Below are 24,657 nucleotides of genomic sequence, written 5' to 3'. Positions count from 1 at the left end.
CCTCACTGAAGGAGGCTTAATCACCAGACAGTCAAGAAGAGAAACACTTACACCGTTCTCCAACAGCCAAAGGTGATGGAAGGGATCAGAGAAAGAAATGACGGATTCCATCTTATTCATAATCCTTACATAATCCTTCCATCACCTGAGGTGGTGCAACTGATTACCAGCCGATAGTTTTAACAACCCCCCCCCCCCAAAAAAAAAAAAAAAAAATTCACCAGACAATAGAGGGAAACTCATATGCACTGTTCTCCAACAGCCAAAGGTGATGAAAAGGATAAGGGAACCAAATGACAAATTTCATCTTACACATAATCCTTGCATAATCCTTCCATCACCTGAGGTGGTGCTAAAAATTACCGGCCGATAATTCTATCCCCAAAAAGAAATGTCTTTCACTACAACTTATGATTTTTGATAATTTAGTTTAGGAAGGCGCTACTTATGTCATAACATCACACTGAAGGTGTTTCTCAGATCGCCAAAGGTGACCGTCGGGGATTATGGACTCAATTGAAGTGTAAAGCTGTTAACATCATCTCGGCATCACCTCAGGTGCTAAAGGGGATTACTCCTCTACACCGCCCATCATGATGTCAAGGAAGGCGATACTTATGTCATAACATCTCAGCGAAGGTGACTCTCTGATCGCCAAAGGTGACCGCCGGGATTATGTAGGAAATTTAAGTGTGAATCTTTTAACATCATCTCGGCATCACCTCAGGTGCTGAAGGGGATTACCCCCTCTACAACGCCCATCATGATGTTCATCAATGAGATTTATTAACTCATATTAAGGGTCGGAGATAAGTCATTATAAACATCACAGCCGAGGGGGCGATCTCCATCCACCCCATGGCCCGAGGTGTCATGTAGGAGGTATGAACCAGATTTTTGGAGCACACACCTTTGGTGCTGGATTGAATTAACGGGAGCCACTGTGAATTTCCTCTCTAATTAGTCCACTAACGAAGCAACGGGAGAGGGGGGGGGAAGGCGAGGTGAATCTTAACACCCTGAGCGTTGGATTGTATTGACAGTGTCAATCGATTGCCTGGGTGTCAGTAGAGACAGAAAGCCCATCCCTCATAGACACCTGTTGTCCATTAATAAAGTACCAGCAAGTGAAGTGCATCCAAAAACATTACAGACCTCCAATTGAGTTTGTTTGATCCTGAGTTTGAAAACAGTGAAACATATAATCGGGGTTTTTCACTGGAGTCTCCAATAACCGATTGAGCTGGCTCGTTATTTCATGGATTTGTTGGGTCACACTAAAATGGGAATATTGGTCTTTGACAATTACCATTGTTGACCCTTTGCTTTAACCTCCAGTCAGGTTAGCTCAGTGGTTTCTATACCTGCCTTTCACATCTATGGACCCCAGTTCGAGCCTGGACCGGCACCGTGAATGTGGATTGGGTTTTTTCAGTTTATACCTGACTGCATGGGTTTTCCCTACAGGGGCTTTTTTTTTCTAAAATTTCTTCACCGTCTTCTTTATAAAAAAAATTGTGTGATGTTTCCATTAGAATGGTTTGTCGACTACTTATTTCAGAGATTCAGATTCATAGCCACACAAATACCTTATCCAGCATGGTGTAGAGCTTCCCTGCATCCTCAATGTAGCGTCTCTTGTCTTCCAGTCTGTCGGTGAACAGCTTGAGCTGATGGCGTAGGGACCGAGCAATCTCCCTGACTCCGGAACGTTCCGTCTCGCAGGACTCGGCAAGGACCTGGGCATCCTCTAAGAGATCCTCACCACGGCCAATATGTTGCTATGGAAACAATATAAAAACATTGTGAATAGTATGATCGATAACAACAATTCCAACAATGATTTGCTTTATCACGCCCACACGCCCCCCTTTTTTAGCCCTTTTTATACTGTATCTCTTCCCAGTGGAACAAAGCCTCAGGGAGGCCCTGGTAGTTTTTACCCCAAGGTTACCCTGGCACAATTTCACACTGTGTCCAAATTCTTAGGGGTTCGGGTTGCACAGTTAAAACCAAAAACAACTGGGGTTTTACCGCTTACCCCACTCCAGAGCAGGGATCGCTATTTCCTAGGGTCACTTCCATTCAAAAATCTTTTAAGTCTATGGTAAACTTGTGTAGGGGCATCAAGGCCAATACCAGGGCAACAGAGGTTCCATGGCATCTCTGTAATTAGATACCTGCGGCCGATTTCACGAAACGCTAGGATTGATCCTATCTCGAGTTAGGACGAGTAACCCGTCCTAACTTAGGATGGGTTCAATGCGTCCTACGTCTTCAGATAGAGAACATAACTCGTCCTAAGTCCTAAGATTTATCCTAAGTAAGAATGAGTTTAGTGAAATCGACGGCTGGTACCTTTGACTTACTGACACACTAAAAACTAAGTCCGTTTCACTCTCTCTCTCTCTCTGTCATTGAATACCGATCACTTCACTAGGTATCTATGCCATCTGCAACACAAATCACTGAAGAAAACAAACTTCTGCTACTTTGTATCCTTGTAGATGCCTTAACAACGCTCGGTAACCGAGGTACACACCGATACTCTTTCAACTGGTTGTTTGTCGAACAAATTAACCTTGTGCTATTACGATCACTCGGCTGTTGATATTTACGTCCAGGGATGTGTTTATTTTCAGGACCCTTAATATATTTGTTTTTTCCTTAACTCTCTTGATACAATAAATAATAATTTAGGAGTCTAATCATCTTTAATCCCAGCTGAGAAGCTAAATTGCGAAGGACACCACATCAACACATATATGACCAGGGGTCAATTTCACAAAGTGAAAAAATTCATCGAAAGACAAATTGTCAGTATCACCATAGTGATTTGTATTGTTAAATCATACTAAAATTGAATTGCAGTTACGATCAATCTGAGTTCTTTGTAAAATCAACCCCTGGGGGTCGTGTGGCCAGAATACTTCTCAACCACTCAATCCCCACACACTTGCCGTCCCCCTAAGCATCCCGTCCAACTCAAACATTTATTGTTCCCTGATCTACCATAGCAGTGAAGTAGAACTTCTCAAACTCCTTAATATTATGGCAAGAACCAACCTAACAACTCTGGTTGATGTTAATTAACCCCCAATCCCACACACTTTCCATCCCATCCAAACTCAAACTGTACCAGTTCCCACACCTACCATGGCAGTTAAGTAAAACTTCTCAAACTCCTTAATATTATGGCAAGAACCAACCTAACAACTCTGGTTGATGTTAATTAACCCCCAATCCCACACACTTTCCATCCCATCCAAACTCAAACTGTACCAGTTCCCACACCTACCATGGCAGTGAAGTAAAACTTCTCAAACTCCTTCTGTATGGCGATAACACTTCCCAGCGATTCGGCTTGGTCTTCCTTCATTTTACCGAGATGTAGCTCTCCCTTATTGCTCATCCATTCTGTCACCTGTGAGCGGAGAACAGGGAGTGGGGGAAAAACACCAGGAAAAGCATCCATTAACTGATGGGAAACAATCACTTTAGCTTGTATCCTTGGTTGCAGGAGGAACTGATCCTTAGCAATGGTGAAAGCACTCCGTTTGTCAATCACGCTTGGTGTTTTTTATGTTAGAACCCCTTGGCATACAACACCCAAGTGTTTTTCGGAAGAGGTATAAACTTGGTCCAATAACAGGCCTCATTGGCTTGTCTATTTAGCATCTTTTGACCCTTTGTACTGCCGTCATATGAGGCTACTTAATTGCCAGTTGTCTGCCATTTTTAGTCAAAATGCCGGTTATCTTTTGCATACGCTGATTCCATGAACGTCGCCTTAAATGCTCACTGTACATTGAGGACCATACGAGAACATACAAGTGTAACATACGAGGAATCTGTCTCACAACATCGCAAATGCAAAGTTTATCAAGTGATGTGAGGTGAATTGGGTCAATACATGACATACAAAGCCAAAGAAAAAGGTTTATTTAAAATTATGTTCCCAATTCAAAGATTTCACATAAATTAAACACAGATCATCTGTCGTTTTTCATATGAAAAAAGTGTCAGCCTGATTTTCCATGAAGATGCGCCGATTGGTTTAATTGGTTAAGAAATACATCTATTGAAAACTTTTTAAGTTCATTATACACACGTGTACCTCTACCTCCAACAAAGCCATTATTGAAAAGAAAACGACAGACTATAAAAGATCCGTCACAAGTCAACAGTAAACTCTAATGCCTTGATTAAGTCTCTGCTCAGCCACACTAAATCAATGTTTGTTTGGGCCCCCACACACAACAACGAAGACGGCCAAAGTTCAAAGAAAGTTGCCTTGATGAGAAAGTCTTTGTCAAACACTTGTGCTGACACTGCAGCTTTGACTGTATCAATTTGGATGTGTTTTCCAACTGCTGGTCAAACAAACTGTCTGAGCCCCATTGTAAGTGAAATTAGGCAGGGTTCAAGAACCGGTGCTATTTTTAATAGGCCAAAGGAAGTCCTCTTAACCCAAGACAATACACACACCCCAGTCTCCATTACCTTTACAGATCCTAGCTTGTAAGGAACTTATACTATTATAACAAATAATAATAATATCAAAGTCTTATACAGCGCATATATCTACCAAACAAGGTACTCAAGGCGCTGAGTATATGCAAACTTTCAGAAAGATAGGTTGTTACAGTGATGAATTCCACGACCCAATTATTTAGCACATTATAAGGGTTTAGGTGCTACGGCGCATACAGCAGCCACAGCCAGGAACACCGGGGCGAACCCCTTCTCTTTTCGAAAAGTGCACTGGGTTCTGTTACATGCGCTACACAACACATGGGACCAACGGCTTTACGTCCCATCCGAAGGACAAATTATATTATTCTTCAGTTAACTTCAATGAAAACTTTTCTATACCAAATTTTGAAAGAAACTTTCTTTTACACGGTTAATGACAAACTTTCATTCACCCAATTTATGAAAAACTTTCTTTTACCCAATTTACAGAAGGAACTTTTTATCAATTTCTTGTTACCAAGTTTATGATGGAACGAGATGTGTGAGTTTCACCAACTGGATGGAGTTTAAAGGAACACGTTGCCTTGGATCGGTCGAGTTGGTCTTGAAAAGCATTTGTAACCATTGGTTATGAAATGCATATGGTTAGAATACAATGATCCACACAAGTTTGCCTCGAAATTGCGTGGTTTTCCTTTTACTGTACGAACTAACATGGTCGGCCATTTGTGGGAATACAAAATTTGACTCCCATAAATGGCCGACCATGTTTGTCGACGAGGTAAAAGGAAAACCACGCAATTTTGAGTGATACTTGTGTGGATCATTATATTCTACTTTTAAAATATCTTTCTAATCATATGCATTTTATAACCAACGCTTACAAAGGCTTTTCAAAGGCCAACTCGACCAATCCAAGGCAACGTGTTCCTTTAAGATTTCAAGTATGACAGCAACACAGGGGTAGATCAAAGAGCGGATTTATTCTTTCACTTTTTTAAAGATTTTCTATTTTGTTTTCACTACGCAGACATTTTGAGCTACATCCCCTACAGTATTGTGGTTTTCCCCCCCAAATTCAAGCCCAGGAAGTGCCTTAAAAGTTAAGACTTTCACAAAACAAAAACAACCCAATTAAGAGCATATCATACTTTAACAGCTACACAGGGCGATCTTAACACCAAAAATGGAGATTTGCAAAATAGACTGAAAATATTGGGGTGAACAGTTCACTGTTAATTGATGACATCAAGATTTGCGTTCAGTATCATCAGGACTTTCATGATGCTATTTTTAACACTCACATCCGCTGTTTCTTCTTCAAAGACGGCTAGCAGAAGTCTCTGATTGAGAATATTGAGTCGTCTGTCTGCAAGCTCGTCGAGTTGAGTGCACGCCTGATGAACTTGGTCAAAGAGGGTGCTGACACACACCATCGCATCCCTGGGGGGAAAAAATGAAGAAAAGCACACAGAAATGATGCGTTGCTAGAATCAGCAAATGAGGTTTGAAAACCACAGAAAATTGATTTGATTGGCGCCCAGACATAACAACAAGGTTGATGTTAAATCACTATCACTTCATTATGAACCAATTGCCACACTTTCTGCTTGAAAATTAAGTGTATCCTAAATTCACAGACCAGACTTTTTCAGTTCTGGTCTGACCAATTAATTTGTTACCGGCACCTCATGCAACACGGAGCAAAGAGTAGAGCTAAAATTTCTGCCATAAATAGAAACACATTTCAAGAAACATGAACAATCATATCACGATCCTAGCGAGTGAGGGCAGAGTAGATTTAAAGCTTTTTGTTGATCAGAGAACCTTAAAGACACTGGACACTATTGGTAATTACTTAAAGGTCTCGAAATCAAGCATCTGAAAGCACACAACTTGTGTGACAAGGGTGTTCTTTCTTTCATTATTCTCTCGCAACTTCGACAACCAATTGGGTTCACATTTTCACAGGTTTGTTAATTTATGCATACGTTGAGATACACCAAGTGAGAAGACTGGTCTTTGACAATTACCAAAGGTGTGCAGTGCCTTTAAGCATCCAGCCAGCGGTTTGAGTCAGACAAGTGCACGTCAATAATCTGATAAAAATAGCTTCTATTTAATTACGCATCCGCTATAGAATATACTGTGGGTATTGTTCACTATGAAAATAACCATTAAGGTTACTCATTTCATGGGAATAAATATATCCAAGTGTCAAAAAAAAAAAAATGAGAAGAAAATCTGACAAAGATATTGTCAGAATAGGGAGACTGCAAACATTTGTGCTCGATAGCCGAGTTCGTAGCTGGCAAGTTAATCTGGATGTCGCAGATTCAACTACCATTCTAGTCAATTTCTCTTCGTCCAACCCTAAATTAGATCAAATCTACAACATTCAAAATTTTCTATCAAATCATAGAGATCCGACTGAAATTGTGTGATGTTTAGTAAAGCTCTCCAAAACAGCAACAGACAAACAAACTCAAGAAGTAATCTTTGAAAAACTTGTTCTGTGAAAGATCTAACTTATGCTGTGAATTGTCGACAACTTCAAATGCTTCCTAGATTCTTGTTTTTTTTTAATTAAAGGGGGAAACTGACTCATTATCTATCAATCAATTCAAAGACAAATTCCCAGCTGCTTCATTCAATCTCTATAATCCAAGCTTGGTTTATCATCGCCTCTAAGACCTGAAATAGTAGCGGGCATTTTATTTATACTTAAGGGTCGTAATCAAGCTAACCACAAGGGGCTCTCTCCGGATAAACAGATAATAGGGAGTTTTGAAACTTTGAATGGTGGGAGTATAATTAGGTGAGATTTGCGGTAGCACCATGTGAGTATCGCCGTTGAGTTGCTGGTTCTGAAAAAATTCTCCTGAAGACGATCAGAGCATACTGGTCGAAACATTGAGTTGTCAACCACTGGTTTTCACAAACACCCATTGTGCAACTGTTAAATGAGGTGCATGATGGTCTAGCTAGCGATCAAACTTGATCGCTAGCTAGACCAGCATGCACCTCGTTCCACATCCATTGAAGCATACCCAGTATTTGCGATAAGGTCTATGGAGTGGATTTCACAAAGAGTTAAGACTAGTCTTATCTCTACTTAGGACGAGTTACTCGTCCTAACTTAGGACTAGCCATTAATTTTTAGTATCTCCTAGGACTAGTCCTAACTCTTTGTGAAATCGACCCCTGGTGCTACTGCAAACCTCACCTATTAAGACAGTACAAGGGGTTTCTCAACCTGTCTAAACATGCGTACAATAAAAAATCTTCACCGACCAAAAGTCATCATAGACAACAACAAGACAAAAATAGTAAGACCAAATTGAAACGAAACTTACTGGAAATCTTTAGTCACCGCAAGAGGTCCTTCGTGATTCCGGAGAGCGGTCAACACTCCGTCTCCCTCCCGGTGTAGACCCGCTAGCCGAGCATCTTGGTATATATCCTGATGTTTCTGATGAACCATCTTAATGGCCTGGTTGATCTCACTGGCGCTCTGCGGGTTACCACTCATCGTGAATTCCTCCATGGAGGTGAAGAGGAATTTAGCAGCACTCTGACAACCACAGATGAATGGCTCTAGTTTCTATAGCAACAAGATTCAAAGTAACATCAAAATTTAGGGGCTTCATAGAAAAGTTGACTAGTCAAAAGAATAATAGATTTTTTTTTTTTTTCAATTTGAGTATTGCTACCCACTGTCTTGATGTGGTAGCCGTTTCTCAACCTCCCTCTCCGGAATCGAACCCTGATTCTCCATTACCTGTTGCGACCATGAAAGGCGCATAACGTACCATCGAAAGTTGATAGGGCAGACACCATATGATAACTAAATAGAAAACTTTTCATTGGTAAACAAGCAAGATAATGGTATCAATGAAATCTAGATAAAATAAACAGATATCTTGAAAATGTTTTTAGACTTAAAAATGTTAACACTTCACAGGTTACCTTAAAATACTGCCTTGGCGTATTGCCAAACCTTTTTATATTTTAATCAAGTTATCACACAAGCACAAGTGGAAAACAGAAGAATAAAGCCCTTCTCCATCCTATATCCATCCAATGAGGCGTAAATGAAGTTATCTTCAAGCAAACTTGACGCACAGCTTAAAATAGCATAATAGGTGGAGTTAAAACGGCGCAAAACGCAGGCAGTCAAACAGACCGTGCAGTATGGTTTAATATTACACAGTTGTTTCCATGGATTGATGAACCAGAATTTAGACTTTGATTTCTAATGAAGATCGAACTATAAATTGCATAGCTAAATAGGACAAACTTAAACTAAAACATAACACATTGCAGCAGTTGTGCAAATTTACTCCTGTGCCCTCTTTTTTTGTATTTGCCATTGCAGTTTCGATGTAGATCTTCGGGCGGTACGCCATCTTCCTCTGCCCTAGTTCTTAAAAGTGCCACTCCACTTAATTTGTGTTTAGTCATAAACCACAAGTCTCTGCACTAAATACCTGATTAACCAGCTAAATCTAAATGATCCTTTGCAGCAAAGCGGGTATATTAGTCTCCGAGGTCACCGTAAACATCCGCGGTAGTTGCTGTAAGTAGATCGGCTCCGTCATCTGAGGTCCCACGCTGCGATACGTTTGATTCACGCTCAGACGATTCTCATCAACACCTTACGACATCTTTTTTGACTTCAAGCTTCTTGGGCTCAAAATTCAATCCCAGCAAACAATTGGGGTTGAGTAGTATAGCCGCAGAGTGTAATGTTGAAAAACAGGATGCTGGTCACGAAAACAGAGAGCGACCACACCCTCCTCCTTCCAGACTGAAGTTCAAAAACTCTCCACTTTAAAAGTTATCAAAGCACACCCTCGGAACAGTTCACAAGAGCCGAGGTCACGACACCCAAACTTTTGCATCAACAAGTTAAAAAGGTTGCAGGCAAATCCTCCGCAGACAATTTCACCGTGGTGTCGGGAAAAACATGAGGCCTATATGATGGACTGTTTATAAATCCTTCTTGAAATCCGAATCCAAAGATGATTTGTAAAGGATAAACAACCTCCTTGTGTGACTGTCAAAAGGGCTCCAGTAATATCTCCCGCAGAGAGACTCTGTGAATGTTTCACCCCCGAGAACCACAGGCTACCGTTGATTCTGCATAAAAGGACTAAGGACACCTCTTCAATAATCAAAGACTTAGATGTTAACATCCAAGCAAGGTCCTTGTCAGTGATTGTGCCCGGCCTGCCTTGATGGTTAAAAACAGGAGGTCAGCAATGATAATGAACAAGCCTACAACCACGCTGGGACTACCCCTGTCTGCAATAATATCCCTCAAGGATTCCCACTGGATCCCCTTTGCAGACTCTACTGAAGCCAACTCCTTGTTGTTGACAGTGCCATTAACTGATTTGTCCTTCCACCACCACACAGAGAGTCCCAAGTTCCTTGGGCTGGATTATGCAAGAGGGGGACCCCAAACACAGGACTGTGTACTTGCATTCCAAGACACTCCACGTCATGGTCACATGTCACAAGTCAATAAGGAATGCTTAGTGTTTTAAAACAATGGGGGTGATCACCAAGGTATTCGGTGGTTTTGATCATATTAACATAGTGCACATTTTAATTGTTTACAAAATGTATGGGGAACAATAACAAGCCCTAGAGCAATTGCTCCCTATAACTACTACCCGAGCCCAATTGCTTAAAGCTGAGCACAAAAGGTAGCTAAGCACAACAAAACTATACTTACCAGAACAAAGTTACCAACCAAAACACCATTCAACCTGTACAATACTGGACGAGCATCCTACTCATAATATGCTTAGCAGAAAACTGTTCGCCACTATTTGCTGCATTAAACCCATTCAAAGAAATCCCTGAAGCTCCTGAAAATCACACCTTAAGACGTTTTCTGCTGCAGGTGAGTCTGAACTTTGGACACTAGTAATAACCACAAGTGACAGCATAGAACGCAATGCTCAGAATTTCAGCAGAACGGCCACTAAGACCCCCCCTCCCCAACCTCCCCAAAACCACCATCACAACAAACACTACATCCATCAACAAAATCTGCACCAAATATTCAAAACAATTATCCCTACCTAGAAACACAAAAAAGCAAAACAATAACATGACAAACATACCACAAGCCTCTTTACAACGCAGAGGGGGTATGAACTGAACATTCTCAACATCTCTAAACTGACCACAAAAATCCCCCCTTTCTTTTCAACCAAAAATAGCTTTCACCTTATTTTGACTGCCAGGGGGTATTATCTGGTTTTCTATACTTTTTAGAACTGTTTCTTTAGATGGAAGAGTGATGTAGTAAAACATTAACAGTCAACTAAGGGGAAAAACTATTGATGATAAAAAACTGAAGGAATTCAAAGCATCTCTTTAATTCTTATATCTTACATAATGAAACAGCCTTTTCTGGGGAAAAACAAAGTCTTCGGGACGTGTCTCAGACACAGGAAAACTTGTTAATAAAATATTTGTTTCACTGTCTCAAAGTTTTGATGTCCTCTCAGTCTTATTTTATGAATAATTCAACTTTTTTGTCTCAGGATAACTTTTGTCTTGCAGAGTTACTTACTTTTCATCACTTGAAACCCAGAAAGGAAGCTTATAATTTTTCTACAATTGATCACTTTCCTTGGATTTCCTCGGACCTTACGTGTTGATATCAGGAACAGTTTGATTCTGGAAGATTGTAAGTATTTTCAGATGAAGCTGAGGGATTTTTTTGGGGGAGAGAATCTGAGTCTGATTTGATTTGGATTCTTTGGAGTTTGAAATTCAATCCCACAAATATTTGACGGAGGCAACAAAGGCGATTGCCTCCATGCCCCCTGGTCATTGCCTTTGTGCCCTTAAAACGCTCATGATTCTTTAGAGTTTGAAATTCAATCCCACAAATACTTCACGTAGGCAACAAAGGCGATTGCCTCCATGCCCCCTGGTCACTGCCTTTGTGCCCTTAAAAGGCTCATGATTCTTTAAAAAGTTTCAGATTCAATCCCACAAATACTTGATGGAGACAACAATGGTGATTGCCTCCATGCCCCCTGGTCATTGCCCTTGTGCCCTTAAAATGCTCAAGGAGAAAATGCCTTGGTGCCCTTGCCCTTTCAAAAATGAAGCATACAGGCCTGTAACCCAATTCAAAATTAGGGAAAATTGGGGAAAGCTTTAAAGGTCCCTCAGGAGTGACCCCTAAGGGTCAGTGCTGTGATGACCTTTGGGGGTCATTCACAAAAGATTCAATGTATGTATCTGGTAAGAAATCTTGTGGTCATATTTCCTTTTGGATTATAAGCTAATTCAGAAATAGCCCTCGGCTATGTTTCTAATTACAATCTGATGACAGGGTTTTAAAAAACCATCGCTCTAAACTTATCTGATAAATATGACAGATAGTTGGTTTATTTTTTTACCCCCCCGAAAGTGTTTATTGAGGGCAGTGCCCAACTAAAGTATTTTGGGTAAATTTGAGGAAGGTTTCATCAACTATAGGAAATGTTGCTTAGGCCTACTTCATATTAGAGAATTTCTTTGGGAGGATGTAGGGAAGCCATTTGCTGAACTTTATGACAATATTCTCCACTAATTCAAGAAAAGACTGTACTCAATAGTGTCAAAGCAGAAAACTAAACGTAGTTAGCGTAAAGGCAAAGCTAACCTTTGGTTTAAGGAATCATCAGGTTGTGTTATTCCTTTAAAAGTGCCCACAAAGACAAATCAATGGGGGGGGGGCACAGAACTTTATTAACCCCTGGTTAAACTCTTAATCCCTGGTTAAACTCCACTCTTTAGATTAGTTCATTTCCCAAAACCAGGAATCATCACCAACAAAGTCCAGACATTCCTACTAGTTTGATCAAAGAATCAGAGGGGAAAAAATCAAGTCTAGCTTCAGAACATTAAGCCTCCATCTTTACAACTTTCAGCTTCCTCCCACAACATAAACCAAGCAAGACTTAGGATTCATCACCCAGCAATGTAGACTGTCGGACTACCCTACCAAGTCTCCCAGGAGTTCACTCACATACCAACTTGGGACTCGGGGACCACTGGACTTCATTTCAGGAGGAATTTCCTAATCCAAGGAGGAATTCATCCAAGAAAAACAAACACAGAGAGAAAGGTTTCTACAGGGATACTTCTCAACTAACAGGGGGGTTGAGAGTATTTACAAAACAAAACTAAAAAGCCAATCACTGGGGTAATTGGTGATTTTTCTTCTTCTTTGTGAACAGAACTTTTTTTCAACCCAAATGGAACTTGATCTTGAAAAGCGGATATGCTGGAATTCTTAAAAGAATGTTGACAGGTTGGGGGTATTTATTCAACCAAAATAAAACTTGACATTGGTGATTATTTTTGGAATACCCAGCACAGATTATTGGATGGTGCAACCGAAGCATAGAGCTGTAGGCAGTCCAGTAATTTAAACAGAAAGAACAACATTGGGGACGCTGGCAAGACTGAAATGAAGAGTCCGTTTATGGATTTGACAAGAAACACAATAATGGGGGACCACTTTGCTTCCGTCACGTTAGCATTTTCCAATGGTTGTAGTTTTCTTCACAGAAAGGGTTTCAACACGTAAATAAACATGCAAGCTTAAACTATAAATAGCATTTTAGATTTGTTTTAACTACCCTGAAATTTCCATCAAATAAAGGACGGTAAAACTATTTTTGGGGGTCAAATTTGGCAAAAGATCAAGGGTGATTTAAAAAAAAAAAAAAAAAAAAAAAACATTTGAAAAACTTTTAATGTGATGGATGAAAAGTGGCCCCCTTTACAGTTTTGCTATGAACAATATTAAGTATACATATACCAAAGCTTCAGCTATAAACACATGTTTTGGTACTAAATATCCATTTGTCACAACCTTGGGTTAAAGTAGGGTCAGAGTGAGTTAAAAAAAAAAAAAAAAAAAAAATAGCTTGTGTAATGTTTTCAAGCCTTGACTGAAGTGAGGAACAAGTCAACGCAGAAATCCAAGTTGATGGTTTAACAAATTTCCTGCACCACAGACTTTTCTTTTTGATAAAAAAAGGAGTTTTAGAGAAACTTGGATGAGACTTACCATTCTAAACCTGACCCAGCTGTCATGATCATACGGGAAGCTTCCATCGAATCTCTGTGTTAGAAGATCGGCCGCTATATGCTGATGAAGCTTCTCTAACGAATGTACCACTTCACACTAAGATATAACAGGAATAAAAAAAAAGTTAAAAATCTAGTAAACCACATGGGAAACTGAGTGGGTATATTTTAATCAATTGTTGGTTAAACAAAGAAAAGTTCAAAAGATTGTGATTTGATCCTGCGACCTCTGCGGGTGCCACTCATTACAAACTATGATATTGAAACGCACATCCAGAAATATTCATAGAAAATGGTGCAAACTTGTCAAAGTAAAATTTTGGTTTTCATTCTATAATGAGCAATACGGAAGGAGGTCAAATGTCAATGTCAAATTCTAGTTATGAACACAATGAAAATCAAATTTTAAATGAATTTGACTTACTTAAACAGCAGCCGCACACACTTGTTTCACGACAAACCCAATACTAGATGTACATGTATATAAGCACCTTCAAGACTGCCTGTTTTTCTTACACATAATAGTCTGACATCTAAGCAATGCCCGCCACTGCCTGCCACTGCACTCTTCGTTTTTAATGAGCACAGGAGACAATTAATAATAACTTCCTAAAAGATGAAAGTGCTTCCAAAACAACAAGTGTGTTTCACTGATGGCGACTCAGTGACCTCCAGTTCACTATCTATCTACTGATGTGAAAGCAAATGTAAAGTGAAATCCCGACATCACTAAGTGTTCAGTCGGAACTTTTGTGAATCTTCATTCAGTGGTTGCCTCATGGCTGAGCGGGTCTAGTGCAACAATCCCAAGTTCTTGTGTTGTCATAAGTGTGGGTTCAGGTCCGGGACTTGTGTCATTGACCAAGACAGGTTGATAAAGACACTTGGGACCTGGTTTCTTTTCCAGCCTATCATCTCCATGGACCTCGGTTCGAACCCCACCTCAGACTCGTGTGTAAATCCATGGGAAATAAAAGCAAAATTCTATTATAAGGTGCAACGGTGAAATTGCGCTCTGGATGAGGCATCTGTTCAGGCTGTGTTCAGGCATGATATTTGTTCTTTGGGAAAGATGAGGACAGACTACAAGGGCTGACTAACATATACAGATTGTACATTAGCCCCTTTGAGATATGGTGAACACAACACAACAGGAATTTACTGTGGTTAAGCTTACCAAAAGCCAGTAAGGCCATCGTAATGCGTCCACCAAATGCTAAAATTATCTGCTATTATGGACTTTTCAGGCTCTATTTGATAATAATTTTTCTGATGCTGAACCCAATCTTTTTAAAATATTCAATAACCTTGTAGTTGACCCTTGGCTTGGAATGGCTGGTAACAAATCGGCTCAATACAGGATCAGCATCTATGAGGACCACTGCCTGGTGGACTGCTCCAGGATGACTTTCCTGAGGGGATAAAAATCAATTGCAGAAGTGAGAACATTGAAATTTAAACTTTTGGGCGTGGGATTTTAACCTGCAACTTACGCATGTGCCAGCACTCCAACAACTGAGCTAACTAACAAAATGTTGGCATTCTACCTAGTTTGCCAATACCTTTCCACGCAAAGGTGTGAGACTGATACACACTTTTCGCGATTTTTCAGTTTAACAAAGAAGTTTGAAGAAGTCCCTCCTCCCCGAACTCCAAAATCTCCTCTGCAGCAGTAGAACAATGGCAAGACAAGTTCTTACAAAAACAATCTAAACAGCTAAGTAGATATTACCAGTTGGTCTTACCACAACTGAGGTGTACAATAATACCTCACAATGAAATGCCTTTTGAAAAACTACTATAGTAGAAGGAAAAATAAAACACAGTTCTGAAACTTACCTCAAGAAGTTGTAGTGATTCTGCGATAATTTCGACGGCTGATTTTGGGGCAGATCTTGCGTCGATAGCCACCGAGAGTCCCTTAGATCGAACCTCTTCCCTGCGGAACACAAAATAAAATGACTTGCCATCAACAACTTTTAAAAAACACAGGAAGTTTTACAACTTTTGTTTTGGAAGAAAAAGACTCTGGCTGGTGTAATAACACTCTTATTCAACAAGAGAGACAACCAAACTGATTACAATAACTTTACATTTCCCAACACCATATTTTGACCTTTAGGGATGTAAATTAGCAAGTTTTGAAAAGTTGGCAGAAAAATCGTTTGTTTCCCCAGTGTGCTTGTTTGGATGAAACAATTCAAATTTTTAATGTTCATGTATTTTTTTATATTTTTTTTTTCTCATTCCAAATCTAGTCTTGTAGAAGAAAAACAATCCTGGTCCAGTCAAAATGTTGAGCTGCAAGCCCTGTGGTCTTGTGGATTCCCCCTCATAACTCAGTAATCCTATAACTTATACTTGTCCATACAACTCTATTGTTCAGCTTTTAACCAGTGCAATTGTTTTGTCTTAGTATAACTGGGTTCAGTCTCTGACAGGCATAAAAAAATTATGTTATGTTGGTGTAACGGGCCACCAAAAATAGGGTAGGTGGGAATGGGTTTTTTTCTTTTCCTCCCAGCAACGAAAATGACTTCTTCTTTTAATGACATTTATTTTATTTTTATGTCTTTAACAGATTTTAATCATTCAATTTCATCCCTTGAAAAAATAAAAATGTCCAGGGGCGGCCGTATTTTTAGGGTAGGTCGGGTAACGCCAACATAACATTTTTTTGTTTATGCATAGGAGCATTCCTGCATGAATAGGGCACTTCATAAATAATTGTGTTATTATTATTAATCAATTTGCAGTTTATGAAAACAAAAATTCAAGTTCAGTACATATTTTCCTCCTTCTACCACAGCCATTTTTTAGGGAGCATAGCAAATGCGCCGTGTGAATGTTGCGATTCCAGGAGCAGGCCAACATTCCTCTAGTCTATCAGAGAAAACAATACACATTCTTTTCTATAGCATTGTTGGTTCACACAAGGTCATTGTATGTACAGTTTAATAATCCTAGCATGTGAATATTCTAAACAGTGGCAAGCTTTCCAAGAGTTTAGCAATGATTGTTTAGTATTATTGCAATAATACTTTTCTCCAGAAGACGGTCAGAGCATACTGAATTAAACATTGAGTTGAAACCAACGGTTCGTTTCAGAACCTTGCTTTCAGATTATCATTACATGGTGTTACCGCAAATCTTACTATAATGATTGTTTTCTTATCAACTCTACTTCCATAATCCTTGAGATATATTTAGTCAAACTTGAAGGTTTTTTTAACAGATAAGAAAAAGTATTAATAATGCTGGCAGACCAGCTGCCACTGATTATGGATACTGTCTATGAATCAAGATAAGGTACAATTTTGGTTAATATTTTTCAAAATGTTGCAACCTGACCCCCAACCTCCCTGAATCAACCCATATAAAAATCCACCACAGTTTTACTGTATTAATACTGTAATTTTACTATGCTATTTCAAGTTTTACTATTATAAGCGATTTTGGCCACAACACAATTGGTCTTTAACAGTTACTGCAGTAATTTAATATGATAATATTACAGTTATTTTTCAGTGTCATTTTAACTGTGCTTACACTATAATACTAAACCCTTGTGGTTTATACTGATACTATAACACTACTGCAGATAATTTGCAGTAAAACTATAGTAATAACTATAGTAATAATAGTGTTTTTTTAATAAGGCCAAATAAAAAGACAAACATGTTTAGCATCCTCCCTTTTTTAATAAAGGAAGGATTTTTTTTTTTTTTTTAAATGGGTGCCCAACATATTTTTTAAGACAAACGGCTGGGCTATTCTAAAAAATACTAATATTTTTTGCTGAGATCTAAAAAAAATAATCCTTTTCTTTTTATTTTCGTTTACAATTAAATTTTGTTTTTTTAAAGGAGGCATTCCTAAAAAGGAACAGGCGTGGACACTTAACATATTTTTGTTTGGCAAAAGGAAAATGTGGTAAAATGTTTGGAAACTGCCACTATATACGTTTACTCTCACTGAATCAATACAAGGTACAGTCCGAACAGTGGCAGAACTGCTAATACCAGCGGCTCTGGTAGGGACAACATGTGTCAATAGTATTGACATGCTCAGCGTGCCGCTCTAAACAAAGACAATTACTGCAGGTGAATTCACACCTGCAGTAACCTCCGACCACTGTAAACTATTCCAGGAATGTTTCATGGTTGTTCCATACTAGAAAAACGCTCTCATCACCAATAAACCTCTGGACAGAGGTCATCAGGGCCCAATAGCACAACAACTTGCTAAGCAAAGAAATAATCTTGCTTAGCAAAACAAGCTTACCAGGTAGAATTCCATACAGTTACCATTGCTGCGATTGGTATCCCAGTAATTTCTTGCTCAGCAAAGAAATTTGCTAAGCAGTATTTTCTGCTTAACAGCTTTATGAAATTGGAGCCAGGGCCCAACTTCAGAAAGCCTGTAAGCACAAAAACTTGCTTTTAAAACTCAAAAAAATATTACTTAGTAGAAACTGGTAACCAGCCAAAAGTCCATCAAGTGTACATTGTTGTAATTTTGTGCTTAGCATTGATATGTGCTCAGCAGTATTTTCTGCTTAAACAGCTGTATGAATTTGGGCCCAGGGGGTAAAAAAAACAGGTTTACTGTTTACTCTTGATGTGTTTAATGCAGGGTCACTGGGGAACAATGTTTGGGTTTGGGGTTTTGTAAGAAGCTTTTCAAAGAAAAGCAGTAAGGTTGGCAATCAACTTTGATAACTTTAATGTCACTGTGAAGGAATTTAATGACCAAAACAACTCTTGTTTTGGTGTAATTTCTTAGAAGAAAATAGGCCAAGGAATTTGAGTTTTGTTGGCAAACAATTGCAAACCAATTGTCACTGAAACTATCAAGGTTTAAATACATGATATCATTGTACATGAAAAGTTGCTTAGCACAATAAAAATATGCTTACCAGATTATGGTTACAAGCCAAACTACCATGTCACATAAACAAATTGTGACTGGTATCCTGCTCATTTCTACTAAGCAAAACTAAATAGTAAGCAATTCGTGCTGCTACAGCTCTATGAAATTGGACCCCCAAAATGGCGGCATTCCAGCAGTCAAACCAAAATGAAAAAAAGGAAATGTGCGCACAGCTGCAGTACACGTGTAATTGTTTACGCAATATACACTCTGAAGGTGTGTGTTGGGGGGGTGTTGAGAATAAGCCGGGAAGTTTTTCAGGATCCAAAGGAAACTGTTAATGAAGGTTGATTACCCATCGCAGACCAAACTTCCTTGCTGACCCTGGGCCATAAAACGACGATTGCTTCATCCTGACATACCCGGCTGTCCGCATCATCAGTTCCTCTCACAGCGGTAGCGGATCAACAATTAGCCAAAACGAAGAGACAAATAAACCCGCTAATTACGCTGAACTATCGATAACAAGATCTGAAACGAACTGGTCGTTTGTGTTCTAACGTCGGCATTCATAATAGTGAAGTAACTGGTAGACTGCCCCGCAGAGGTACCGGTTGCAGGAATCAACAAGTCATTAGGGCAGGCTCAACAGGGATTTATCGAAGATTAGGAAGTGTCGAAAGAGGTCGCTGGAAATGTGTTGACCTTTGGGTGAAGATAGCGTGTACCGCAAGAGTTAAAATAATGATGCCCAGCTATTGTTTTAATGTGTTTTTTTTTGCATAGAGGATATGAGGAAATTAGTCTTGATACGGCAGCTTGGTTTTTGAGTGAATCATAACATTGTCTCAACAACTTGCTTAGAAGGATAACAGTTGTGAGCGTAATATTTCAGTGTGGCTTAAGGCAGCTGCTAAGCGTTTGCTAACCACAACCAATGAAAGTAAGATTAACAATGAAAAGCGAACAGGGGCTGGGCTTAACTTCCATTGTTTGACTGTTTCCTTTTATTAAATTAATTTTGTTGTACATGGAGGAACACAGACATGGATCCTGAATCATGATTGGTTGAACTCATGTCACAATGTATGCTTTCTGTTAGATAGGTTCCTTTATGATGAAAATATAAACCAATTCATCCACCCCACCCGTCCAAGAAAAAGACCCCTGGGTAGAGAAGAAAAATAGGCAATAAGACTGTATGAAATACATCCTCTACTTATTTTCAGATATCCAGCTTATTTCTAAACTCTCAATTTATAATTTCAGAACAAATTTATACAATTTCAGAACACACAATCAAATTTAAAAAACACCTTGTTTGAGGCAGTGAAACAGTTTTAGAACAAAAATAATCGGCAGAAATCACCTTCACAAACAAGTTTGAAACTTATAACACAGGAGGTGGTCCAGTGGTTAGCGGGACTTGCAATTACAAGGTTGTAGGTTCAAACTCCCCCCCGAGCTAACCGTTGATTTCACAATGACTAATGACTAGTGAAACAGTATTGTTGTCTGGTTCCTGAATCACAGTTTCTTGATCTGTGCAATTCATAATCAAAGACATTAAACCAATGTTTGTATGGGAAAGATTAGCTGTTTCTAGCTTGGCCTTAACTGTTGATTTCACAATGACTAGTGAAACAGTATCGTTGTCTGGTTACTGTTGAACAATTTCTGGATTTGTGCAATTCATAATCAAAGACATTAATTTTCAATGTTTTTTATGGGAAAGATTAGCTGTTTCTAGCTTGGCCTTAACTGTTGATTTCACAATGACTAGTGAAACAGTATCGTTGTCTGGTTACTGTTGAACAATTTCTGGATTTGTGCAATTCATAATCAAAGACATTAATTTTCAATGTTTGTATGGGAAAGACTAGCTGTTTCTAGCTTGGCCTTAACTGTTGATTTCACAATGACTAGTGAAACAGTAGCGTTGTCTGGTTACTGTTGAACAATTTCTGGATTTGTGCAATTCATAATCAAAGACATTAATTTTCAATGTTTTTTATGGGAAAGATTAGCTGTTTCAAGCTTGGCCTTAATATCCCTTGACGAGAAGATCATCTAAACAAACGAACAAACAAACAGAAGCGGTAAAAAACTCAAACAGAAGCGGTAAAAAACTCAAACAGAAGCGGTAAAAAACTCAAACAGAAGCGGTAAAAAACTCAAACAGAAGCGGTAAAAAACTCAAACAGAAGCGGTAAAAAACTCAAACAGAAGCGGTAAAAAAATCAAACAGAAGCGGTAAAAAACTCAAACAGAAGCGGTAAAAAACTCAAACAGAAGCGGTAAAAAACTCAAACAGAAGCGGTAAAAAACTCAAACAGAAGCGGTAAAAAACTCAAACAGAAGCGGTAAAAAACTCACCTAGGTATGCCGAATAGGTAGCCGAGCACTCTGCTGATGTCATACATTCGATACTGAGGTTCTGTCCAGACTGGGCTGTCTCCCTGTACCTCCAAGATGGCTGCTCCCCTGCTGTCTCTTGACCCTACAGGAACAAGCGTCATGGTTACTATAGGTTACCAACCGTTACATTTAATGTTGTTTGCGACGAGGAATTAGGGTTTCACTTTGAGCAGTGAAAATGTTTCCTTTTTAAATATGGGCTATTTACTAAAAAAATCTGACTAACATTTAGAGGGCAAAAAAGGGAAAAGAGAATAAATCAGGTTTTTAAAATAAGAAGAATCGGTGCTATATTTGACCCATGGAAAACAAATAAGAACAATTTGAGTACAAGAACTGACTTAAATATCCTACAAAATTTGATACTCTTTTTTTAGTCTCTTCATTAAATTTGTTTGCTATTTTGAGGGAAGCGAAAGAAAATTTAACTCAGATATAGGTTGGAAGCGTATCGTGCCTGATGTAAACATGTGTCGTGATTAAGTTGAAGAGTTTTTTTATTATATAAAATTTATATATATATTTTTAAAAGTACTTAAGATTGGCTTGAAAGTAAAAACATTTGATTTTAGTTCTTCTAAAAACCAAAATTGTTCTTGACAAATGGAGGATCGGAAACAAACTCATTCTTTCCCAAATTTTCCTTTTAGTAAGAGAATGTATGCGGTAATGTTGTACAGTAAAGTTACATTGTCTGTAAACAGTACAGCTAAAAACCTTTGAGCAAATTCTGTACAAATTTCAAACTGCATGTTTTTCTTTTAAAGACACTGGACACTATTGGTAATTGTCAAAGACTAGCATTCACAGTTGGTGTATCTCAACAAAATGCATAAAATAAGAAACCTGTAAAAATTTGAGCTCAATCGGATGTCGAAGTTGCGAGATATTAATGAAAGAAAAAAACACCCTTGTCGCACCATGGTCACATGAAGTTGTGTGCTCTCAGATGCTTGATTTTGAGACCTCAAATTCTCAATCTGAGGTCTCGAAATCAAATTCGTGGAAAATTACTTCTTTCTCGAAAACTACACCACTTCAGAGGGAGCTGTTTCTCACAATGTTTTATACTATTAACCTCTCCCCATTACTCGTAACCAAGAAAGGTTTCATGATGATAATTATTTTGAGTAATTACCAATAGTGTCCACTGCCTTTAAGTATGACGGTTGAAATAAGGGGCAACATGTTGTCAAGAGTTGACCTAAGGATGATTGAAGTTTGTTGTCTTCTGTCTCCAGTTCACAATTAGATTTGTAACATAAAACCGGGCAAAGTTGTACACTGTTGTGCACAGTCTGTTCCAAAGCAACGAGTAGCACTAGGGGAAAGTCCTTGGCATACAGGTTGGATGAAGTCATCAATAATGACGTGTCAATTCACAGAAATAAACATCATGCCATGTGGGCAATTAAAAGGTAAACAACTGGCCTTAGAACAAGTGTTAAAATTGGCATGATTCTCTCTATTGGAGGCTGGTGGTTACTCATTTGAAACACATGGTGTGTGGTAATCACAAAGATGAAATGCAAAGAGGAAACAATGGGGAAACACCATTAAATGTACCACTTTGCATCCGGCAAAGGAGCAGTTTTTCCAATGGTTGTAATTTTGTATATTAAGTAACTAAAACCAGCCAAAAAGTATTCCAATATGTAAAAGGAGATGTAGGCTAATCCTTAAAGAAATTTTATTAGATTCGTTTTATGCTTTACCCCCCCCCCCCAAGAAATGGGCATAATAATAATAATAATATTAATGGCATAATCACCCTGAAAATCTACCTTTTCCGGCCATTTTTTAATTGAAATTTAACTTAACATTTCATTTTTGCCAATTAACTCAAATTATTCTGCATGCCCATTCACATGTTGAAAGACTTTTGGGTGGTTTAAAGTTAAAAAAAAAAAGTTACAGCCATTGATGTCAACTGCAAACACAAGTCAACAGTAGAAAAGTGGATTTAATTGGGGTGTCTGAACATAGAGCTGTCGGAGAGTATGGGTTTCGAACTTAGAATTGTCAGAACATCAAATTAAAAAGAGTGGTCAACATGACTCCGCAACAATTACTAGCATTTAGCATAAATGAAAAGCTGTGTTTTAGATTTGTCACAAGTTAACCCTCCAAGGTTTGGAGGGAGCCTTAAACTTTAAAGGCACCGGACACTATTGGTAAATACTCAAAATAATTGTTGCATAAAAACTAACTTGGTAACGATGCAATGGACAGCTGTTGATAATATAAAACATTGTGAGAGACGGCTCCCTCTGAAGTATTGGAGAAAGAAGCAATTTCTCACTGAAATGTTTGAATCAAATTCGAGACCTCAGCTGAAGTTTCAAATTCATCTGAAAGCACACAACTTGTGCAACAAGATTGTGTTTTCTTCCATTATTCTCTGACTCGCAACTTCAGCAACCAATTGAGTTCAAAGTTTCACATGTTTGTTAGTTTATTTGTTGAGATACACCAAGTGGGAAGACTGGTCTTTTAACAAAAGTTTCCAGTGCCTTTAACACTGATCGATACCTCCCTGAGTAGTCACATAGGAGTAGAGTAATAATAGTTGGCACTGTTTATAGTGGCCACACCAGGATATTCCCAATCCTAAACAAATTTAATAAGTCAGGACAAATTATAAACTTGCTGAAACTGATGAAGATAAAAATCTACCTTCACTACCCTATGGAACTAGAAAACAAAACTCCCAATGGGTGTGGTTCCAACTTGTTTTCTTTTGGATGGAACAAACATGTGAACTCGGTTAACACTTTAAAATTAATATTTTTCATTATGAATTGCAATTTATGGACCATCTGTTCTGCCAAGCATCTCTACTATCCCATTAAAGACACTGGACAACTTTGGTCATTGTCAAAGACCAGTATTCTCACTTGGTGTATCTCAACATATGCATAAAATATTAAACAAACCTGTGAAAATTTGAACTCATTTGGTCATCGGAGTTGCGAGAGAATAGCCTAATGGAAGAAAAAACACCCTTGTCGCACAAATCGTGTGCTTTCAGATGCTACAATTCAAGACTTCAATTCAAATATTTTAGTGCGAAATATTTTAGCTCTCCATTGATCATTACCAAGTAAATTGTTGTTGCTAACAATTTTTTTTTACCAATAGTGTCATGTGACTCAAAAGCATTTGTGAATGGACAGTGTCAGAGTGGGCATTCTGGTGAAGAGGGGGGGGGACATAAGAATGAACATAAGAGAAAACAAAACCTCTATGCTGATCAGGGCAAAATTTCATAGGACTGCACAGGGACAATAAGTTGCTAAGCACAACATTATGCTTACTAGAGTGAGGTTACCGGCCAAAGTACCATGTCACATGAACAAACTCTGACTGGTATCCTGTTTGTTTTTGCTAAGCAGAAATGGCTAAAGCGATATTTTCCCTCCTATCCTGAGTAGCCTGCAAAATGTTGTTCCTGCAGGACAAGTGCTTTTTCACACATAAATTATTACATCAATTAAATTAACCTAGTGGTCTACATATATGACATCATCGGACTTAAAGGAATTGGGTACTTTTTGTAGGACAAAAAACACAATGTCCACAGATTTACATTAAACTTACACAATTTGAAGATAATGATAGTAGAAGGCGTACCTTAAAATATTAGTTGCTGAGGTGCTGTAGTTTTTGAGAAATGGGTAAAATAATGTCATGAAAATATGTTTTACATGCTAAAATAATTTTCGTCTCAAGATCACCGAGTCGAAATTTATTTTCATGACATTGTTTTACTCATTT

General features: G+C 38.6%; 1 protein-coding gene across 9 annotated transcripts in view; it reads right to left on the bottom strand.

The window, feature by feature from the left end:
- The window catches only part of LOC139934666 (puratrophin-1-like), a 112,455-nt gene that overhangs the window by 28,711 nt on the left and 59,087 nt on the right, over positions 1–24,657 (bottom strand). For all 9 annotated transcript variants that reach the window (XM_071929001.1, XM_071929005.1, XM_071929006.1 and 6 more), the window contains 8 exons: positions 20,839–20,962; positions 15,430–15,529; positions 14,898–15,002; positions 13,571–13,687; positions 7,833–8,080; positions 5,781–5,919; positions 3,299–3,424; positions 1,590–1,781 (listed from right to left, as the gene is read on the bottom strand). In XM_071929001.1, the coding sequence (XP_071785102.1) occupies positions 1,590–1,781; positions 3,299–3,424; positions 5,781–5,919; positions 7,833–8,080; positions 13,571–13,687; positions 14,898–15,002; positions 15,430–15,529; positions 20,839–20,962 (1,151 nt within the window). The remainder of the gene's footprint in view (positions 1–1,589; positions 1,782–3,298; positions 3,425–5,780; positions 5,920–7,832; positions 8,081–13,570; positions 13,688–14,897; positions 15,003–15,429; positions 15,530–20,838; positions 20,963–24,657) is intronic.

This window comes from Asterias amurensis, chromosome 3, assembly GCF_032118995.1.
Source record: "Asterias amurensis chromosome 3, ASM3211899v1".
Taxonomy (NCBI): Eukaryota; Metazoa; Echinodermata; class Asteroidea; order Forcipulatida; family Asteriidae; genus Asterias; species Asterias amurensis.
This window is presented reverse-complemented; position numbering and strand designations above follow the sequence as displayed.